At 27.0% G+C, this 8,501-nt stretch overlaps 1 protein-coding gene across 2 annotated transcripts in view; it reads right to left on the bottom strand.

Moving 5' to 3' along the window:
• LOC126894061 (trimethylguanosine synthase-like) overlaps positions 1–8,501 on the bottom strand; it is a 60,237-nt gene continuing 51,736 nt past the window's right edge. The window contains exons 8-11 of one of the 2 annotated variants that reach the window (XM_050664726.1): positions 2,905–3,036; positions 2,711–2,815; positions 2,482–2,678; positions 1–224 (exon numbers count right to left, since the gene is read on the bottom strand). In XM_050664726.1, coding sequence (XP_050520683.1) covers positions 186–224; positions 2,482–2,678; positions 2,711–2,815; positions 2,905–3,036 — 473 coding nt within the window. In that variant the 3' untranslated portion in view covers positions 1–185. The remainder of the gene's footprint in view (positions 225–2,481; positions 2,679–2,710; positions 2,816–2,904; positions 3,037–8,501) is intronic. The other variant, XM_050664725.1, reaches the window with a different exon arrangement.

Raw genomic sequence — 8,501 nt, 5'->3', positions numbered from 1 at the left:
TTCAATAAAATTACACATATATTTGGTTAGAATAATTTTAATTAAATTACAAATTCTATCCATCAAAAATATCATATGAGTAATTTCCTGTTGTTTCATGACACAATCCATATAATTCACCATAGTAAACAGTAATAGAGTTGTATCGTAAATTCAGAACATATTATTGAACTTCAATCCAGCCATCAATAGTTGAACTTATTAGACACTGGGAGAAAAATGACCTGGTTGACATTTAAATAATTTAATTAAAATTATTTTACACTTATGTTATAATTTTCTTTAAGGCTTACAAAATAATAATAATAATAATCCATAAAAACTTTTTTTTAACTAGTCAATGATTTTTCTTAATGCTTATATTTAACCAATATTTAAATTTAATCTACATAGGTTTCAGTTTCTTTCTCAGTTGAAAAATATGGATTTTCATATCTTATTCAAAAATTTTTATAATGGTGTTCATCATACTTAATAGTTTTGTAAGACGATGACAATTGATTTTATTAGACGATGGCCAAATATTTACTTGGCTTATTGTAGTTTTTCTTAAGATTTGTCAAAATATTTAGTCAATTATTGAAGACCTTTATATTTTGTTATTATTTGTATCAAATTCATTTTTTAATTATTAACCCCTACTAAAAAATATTTTGTTTGAAGAATTTTCAAACACTATTTGAAATTTAACTTAAGAATTAGTTATTTTCTAATATTTTTACAACTCAAATCAAATTATTAAATATTTAAATTCATACTATTATGATAAACGTGAGTCAGTTCAAAGTAGTGAAAGCAAATATCGAGAAGTAACTATCGAACTATTCGATAATTATTCAAAAACTATTCGAATAGTAAAAATATTCGAATAGTTTTTAAAATATAACACGGCCGCCGGGGATTGACGGCCGGTTATAGAAAGTGTACCGGAAATCATGTGAAAAAAAGAAGCACGGTACGGGATTAGAACCCGCGACCCAAAGCGTCGTAAAGATAAAACTTACCACTAGGCCACCGTGCACTTATGATTCAGATCCCGATACACTTTCATTTAGGTTGATAACGTGATGTGCGGCTGAGGGAAACACGGTACCGTGTCATACTCCCCCCCAAGCCACACACGGGGGTACTATGGTAGATGGGATTTAGATCGTTAGTGTTATTAAAACAGCAAGACTATAAGGTGGAAAAAGCATTTTGAAAAAATGTCTGAATGAAAATCCAAAAGAGACATTAAAGGATATCTCGTAGGATTGGTATATTTATTTAGTGAGAAAGAGGTATGGGAAGCTGTTGCATCAATGAAAAAGAATAAAACAGTAGGACCAGATGAAGTACTATAGGAAATATTAGGCATTGTTGGCATAAGGTAGGATGAAGAATCTTATTAATAAATTTCTATTAAAATGAAAAAAGCCAAAAGAATGGAGGAATAGTATTGTGGTATCGATATGTAAAGGCAAAGGAGATATACAAGAGTGTAAAAATTATAGAAACATAAAGCTTGTGAGTCATAGTATGAAAATTTATGAAAAAGTTTTTCAAAAAAGAATAAGAGGAGAAATATTAGTAACAAAGAACCAGTTTGGTTTTTTGCTTGGAAAGTCAACTATTTTTTTGAACACGAGGCAGGTGAAATGAGGAAATTATTGACAAGGATGTCATAGGACAGGTAGAAAGTTTTAAGTATTTAGAATCAGTTGTGCAAAAGAATAGTGTTATTCACGAAGGTTTAAGACACAGGTTTAATTTGGGTGGGAGAAGTGGAGGAAGCGTCTGGTGTATTATATAATAAAAGAATTCCAATGAGGCTAAAAGATAAGTTCTATAGGACTGTAGTGATACCACCTATGGTTCAGAGATTTGTGTGGTTGACAAAAAAGTAGAGTAAAGAATGAGTGCAGAAGAGATTAGAATGCTTAAATAGACGTGTGGGGTGACTAGAGAAGATAGGATAAGGAATGAACATATAAGAGGAAATATACATATAGTGTTAATTGGAAATAAGATAAGAAAAAATAAACTTACATGATTTGGTCATGCGTTATGAGAAGTGAGGAATCTGTGAAAACAGTTATAGATATGAATGTTGAAGAAAAAAGAGATAGAAGAAGAACATAAAAAGAGATGGAAGGATGTTATTGAATGCGATATGAAGACGGTTGATATGTGCGTAGATGATGTGAGAAATTGTGTCAAGTGGAAGTTTAGAATAAGAGTGGCAGACCCCAAGTAGTTGGTATAAGAGCAAGGAAAAAGATGAAGACTTAGAAATAAGAGAAATAAACAGGAATATTTATTTATCATGAATATACTTGAATTACTTATAATAAATTTTATAAATGCTTTAAAACCCAAGATTTACTTTAATTCATTGCTTTCTCCATTTCAATATTTTCATTCTCGGACTTTTTTAAAATATCTAAATAAATAAAAATNGGACTTCTTTAAAATATCTAAATAAATAAAAATGATTCTTACATCAAAAATGTTTGTGTTTTTTGGTAAATGAAGGGCAATCTCAGTAGTGATATTTCTGGCAACAGATAATAATTTTTTTACTCCTCCATTCTCTGGCATTATATTGGACAACTTATATTCCTCAAGATTCATTTTCTCCGGACCGCCCCATGGTGGGGATAAAAATACAACATCTGCTTTTAAAGATTCAGCTACACNACAACATCTGTTTTTAAAGTTTCAGCTACACTGAAAAAATCACCAACAATGAATTCAATTCTATCAGCAACTCCATATAATTCTGCATTACTACGAGCCATTTCAATTTTTTCGGGATCTTTGTCAATCGCTATAACTACATACATAAATTTAGTTAAACTAAATTTGAACAAATTTACTGGAACTCGCCCAATTTATGAATAAATATACATTTTTTAATTTTACCTAATTCACATGTCATTGCAAACTGAATAATATTTCCTCCAGCTCCGCAAAATGGATCAATAAGAAGATAACAATTACAACGTTCTGCTATATGCTTACTAATTACTTCTGGAGTAACAGAGTACCAACTTTCTATAAACATAAAATTTTAAAATAATTTTTTTTTTAATTATAATTTCATAATCTCAACTACATACAAATGGTTTATATACAAAAGGATAAAACGCTCATTTTTCAGAAACAATTTCACTTGTTGATGTATCAATCGAGTTAGATGAAAAATATGTATGAGTAATATTATTGTATATAATCTGAAAGGATGAAATGAATAAGGATAGTGGACTGTAATGTAGTGGGCTTAAGTAATAATTAGTATTAGACAACGAATAAGCAACAATCAATCGCGTTCGAACCATTGTATAAATATATTGTGTTACGACTTATAAGTGATTTTACCTTAAGACAATTAATGTATTAATTATAAATAATAGTATTTCTAAATTTAAAGAACTGCTGTATAAATATATATTGTGCCGTAATCCTTTATTTTCATTTCACATTACAACTACATCCACTCCAAACACGTTACCGTGTCTCATTCTAGGTGGGACACAACAATGTGGACGGGGCCCACTTATTAAAAACACCAAAAAAGTACAAATAATGGCATTAATTATGTAAAATTAAACAAACAACTAGATGCAAACGTCAAAACAGTACTCATCAGTTAGGCCTTATGGATAACTTGAATTGCAGCCGTTTAAAAAATACTCTACACAGATATATAATTAGATAATTAAGTTTTCCACCCTCAGCGATAAAAAAAAAACTTAAACTTCTTAAGTGGACACCACTATTTTTGTATTGATCCATACACTTTTCAATAAGTTATAGCATTATAAAGTTAAAAATGTTAAAATTCGATAGCTATTTTCACCGTGAAGACAAAATAAAATCCGAAATTTTTTTTCCATAATAAAGTACATTAGCTTTAATTTAAGATATATATAAAAGTGTCAGATTTTCCTGAACATTTTCAAAAGTTAAGTTAAAAAAGTAAATTTTTTGAGAAAGAATTGTCATTTTGAAAATTGGTGGATTATTCCAAAAGTCTCATGATCTCATTATACTGATTACAAGTTTTATGATTTATAAGTGTATATATATATNGTGGCAGTATTTCCGGAACACTTTCAAAAATTAATTTTTTATATGCATTTTTAAGGTTTGAACTCCCTCCTGTATAAAGAGTAATGGTCCGATTTAAGAAAAAAGTATGTAGCAAAAAAGAAGAGTATAAATAGTACTTATCTTTAAAAATTATAATAATTCATACATTTTTCAAAAAGTTATAGCGTTATAAATAAAAAATATAAAAAAGAATTTTTTTACAAAAATTGTATTTTTTTTATTAACTTTGATTTTTGTTTTCACTATGAAATTTTTTTTTTTTCATAATAAAGTATATTACATTAGCTTTAATTTAATATATATATAAAAGTGTCAGACTTTCCGGAACAATTTCAAAAGTTAAGTTGAAAAAGTTCTACTTTCTATATGCATTTTTCAGAATTGAAACCACCCCCCCCCCACAAATATTTGTAAATGATCCGATTTAAAAAAAAAAGTATGTCGAATGAAAGATATATATAAATACTACTTCTCATGAAAAAATTATATTGATCCATAAATGTTTTAAAAAGTTATAGCATTTTAAAGTAAAAAAATGTAAAATATATAATCGAGAATTTTCACACAAAAATAGCATTCGGTAGTCATTTTCACCGTGAAGACAAAATAAAAGTTGAAGTCGTAGGTGATAAAATCATCTAAGGATAAAGTACCAACTATCAAGGAATTAACAATATTTGAAGCGAACGTTATCAAATAATGGAATCCAAAAAATCATCGCGATGCAGTAATAATTATTTATTGCCTGTTGACAAGAAAACTAGTTTTATAGTCACTTTTGTGTAATGAGTTGATAAAGTTCGCTATTTTTAGCAAACCATGCGTGTTTAAGGTCGTAAAACGATACAAAAAAGATATAAATCAATTCAAATATGATGTAGGTTAAAAGAGCACAACTAAAAGTTTCTGAAAATAAAAAAAAAATTTTATTAAACAATTTTTTGACCTTCAAATTTTCTATTAAAATACTGCAAAATTTAATGAACCAGTTTTTATATTAAAACATTCAAAAAAATTGTTTTGAACTCCTGCCAATAAACTCATCAATAGTTTTACTCACAAAATTATTTATATTTATCGGCGTTGTTATTTTTTTTATATTTTCATTATTTCTATTTTCTAATAATATTACCATCAGCTTTAGGTGACAAAATTTAACCTAAGTTATTATTACCTATAAACAAAAAATATTCAATATAAGTTTAAATTTATATTCACTATAAATTAAATTTATGTAACTTTTATAAAAATAGTGAACTCATTTCTATGGCAAACCGTTCTAAGATATTTTAAATTAATAAAAAAAATATTGAACACAAAAATAGGATGTTTTTAACTATGGCAGCCATTTGTACATAGAATATAAGGTGTCGAGACAATTTTTTTTTTGTTTAATTTATAGTATATAATATATTTAAAATATGTCCAAAGGACGCAGTAATTTCGGAATATTTTTAAAAGTTAAGTTGAAAAAACCGAATTTTGTGAAAAAGTTGCTATTTTGATTCCTTCTATTTAGGGCAAGTAAATAGTCAAGTTTTCAACAAATTTATATCAAAATAAAATTAAAATTAAAAAATTTACTTATTATAAAAATCATAATTTTTGGAGGGATTTTCCCCATATACAGGGAACGAGGGAAATTTTTAAGGGCAGTGTTTTCAACCAAATTAACTAGTGATGTTTTGACGTATTGTTGAAAGAAATCGGTCCAGTAATACCTGACAAAATGTGCAGTGTTATAGTAAATTAAATAACTTTCTCAGATTCGCATCAAAGATAAAAAAATAAATATAATAAAACTTGTTTGGACACGAGTGGGCATCACAGTAGAGTTAGGGCGCGTTTGTGCCGGTCGGTGAAACACCGCAACGGTATCATTGCCGACGACACAATCACAACATAATAGGGCACCCGAACCCATCATAAGACATATTTTGGCACTGAGTTAAGGTTCGGTGCCATAGAGATTTAGGAATGGGCTAACCGTTCAAGCATAACGTCAGTTAGCACTCAACATAAGGCTTAATTTATCTAAGGGTTAAGTATGATGTAATAGACTAACCACAGGTCAGGGTTCAGATGTGGAAATAGTTTGCTAATGTTAATACATTTTAATGTAATATTAAAAATTGGCCTTATATGATATTTAATAAAAAAAACATGATTTATAATAAGTAATTTTATTTTTAATGGTTATTATTTAATGTGTTAACATGTTTCCTAATTATTGCATTCTGTGAAAGATAATTTTCTGCCATAAGAAGATATGTCTTCAATCTTCGTATGGCTTAGGTTGACATAATATTGAAAAAGATATAGATATTGATGTAACTTTTATTTTGAATACTTTTATGTAGTTAAAAAATTTCATACAGCCATAATATATTTATAATTTAAATATTTTTTATAATTATATTGTAACAAGTACGTAAAAATTACATTGAATTTAGAAAAAAAACTTATATGATTAGTAAATAAGAATTTCGGAAGTTTTTTAAATTGTACGTGATAAATCTAAATATAAATGATTAACGATAATAAAATAATAATTTTAAGAAATCTATTTCTATAAATCAATTTTTCAGTATCGAGATTTTAGTATTTAGTGAAATAAAAGTAAGTAAGTCATCTAATCCACAATAAATGGTTTAAGTTTTTCGTCTATGTTATTATCATGACAGTTAATTTTTTCGAAACCCAGATTTCTATAACAACGATAGTATACATTTTCACAAAAATTGTCAAAATAACGACACGCAATTAGATAAATTTGAATTTCACGTGAATCATTTGGATTATTAAATGTATTAACTGAATTCTTGAAATGATGTATTATTTTTTTTTTCTCGAAAAAATTATTTTTTGTAAAATGACACCAGGTGTGAATAGAATTCGTGTTGCAATTAATCTCATAATAAAGGATATCAAGATATTTTTGAAAAATGTTTAGAAGTTCTTGAATTATTTCATTAATTTTTTTATAATTATTTTGATCAACAAAATCAATTTGAAAAGAGTTATTTTTCTTCAATAAATTGAGACTATATCCTACCCATTCTAATATTCTATGTAAACTTGAATGAGAATTCATATTAACAATCCATATTGATGATTTATTTAATGTAATCAACGAATTATACAACCCTTTTAGCATTTTTTTTGATTTGTTGAATGATTTAAATAATTCAATTAAACAATTGTTTTGGTATTCAATTGAATCTTTTTTGCATACAAACAATATAGCAGATAACAATGTTTGATAGTTTTTTAATATTTCTGTATACTTACATCTTAATAATTGACTTACGTGTTCTTTTTTTATTCGGAAATTTATGTCATTAATTTTATCTCCCATTATAGAATATACGTTGTAATATTTATCATAATAAACTATATTTATGTGATTCATTGATTTCCAACCAGTTTCCAGACGAAGAATATTGAGAGCTTCAATTCCATCATCTTGTTTTATTTCTGGATCTTTTGGCGGTGTGAAACTATTTCAAACAAAAATATTATGATTATTACATAAATACATAAATAATGCCAATTTAAATAATATTAATAGGACGTTTTGATTCAGATTAATTATGAAAGTTGATGGAAAAAATTTTAATTTACTATATTCAACATTACAATACGAAACAAAAGTCGTAGTAAAATCATATAAAAATTTCATAATTTTATTTTTTTCAAAAATGATTTCATAATATTTTTGGTAGAAAATGCCTTTAGCAAAGACCTAGTCGATTATATTATATCGTGTGAAAATTAATCACTAGAGTATTTGCTTTACTCACCCCCTTGCCCACCCAGCATAGAAAATCGATGGTCTGAGCGTCAATTGTCATCCGGGTACAGTTCATAGTTATAAATCAGTGAGTCAATTGTTTTATATAATAAAAATTAATCACTTGTGGCTAATATTACTTAAAAATAAAACTATATTAAAAATATCTTTAATTTAAAACTAAAAAATATTAAACTCGAAAAGCCACAAAAAATTATTGTAAATTCGCGAATACGTATTTTGGAAACAAATTTACCACCGTCTGTTCTCAACTACTATTACGTGCCTGCATGACTTCTCTCCCGCTTCAATAATAGCAATTTAAACAGGCTTAAGGTAAAATAGCATTCTGGTGGAGTGCACAACTAGCCGTCCTACGGTCTAGTTACCTCATACAAAACTAATATATTTCATATAGATTTACTATATTCTGACACTGTAATTGCGTAAATGTTTTACACATGTGTAAGGAAAAATAAATACAATTTAAATAGCATTTGCTGGGTTAATATAAATTTAAATAAAAATTAATCACATGATAAAATAAGTAAATTCCAAGTACAACAAATGTAAAATATCTTACCATAAATAAATATTAAGTTTAAATATAAAT

Source organism: Daktulosphaira vitifoliae, unplaced genomic scaffold, assembly GCF_025091365.1.
Source record: "Daktulosphaira vitifoliae isolate Bord-2020 unplaced genomic scaffold, ASM2509136v1 Scaffold_1, whole genome shotgun sequence".
NCBI lineage: Eukaryota > Metazoa > Arthropoda > Insecta > Hemiptera > Phylloxeridae > Daktulosphaira > Daktulosphaira vitifoliae.
Note: the sequence above shows the minus strand (reverse complement) of the source record. Positions and strands in the feature narration are given on the sequence as shown.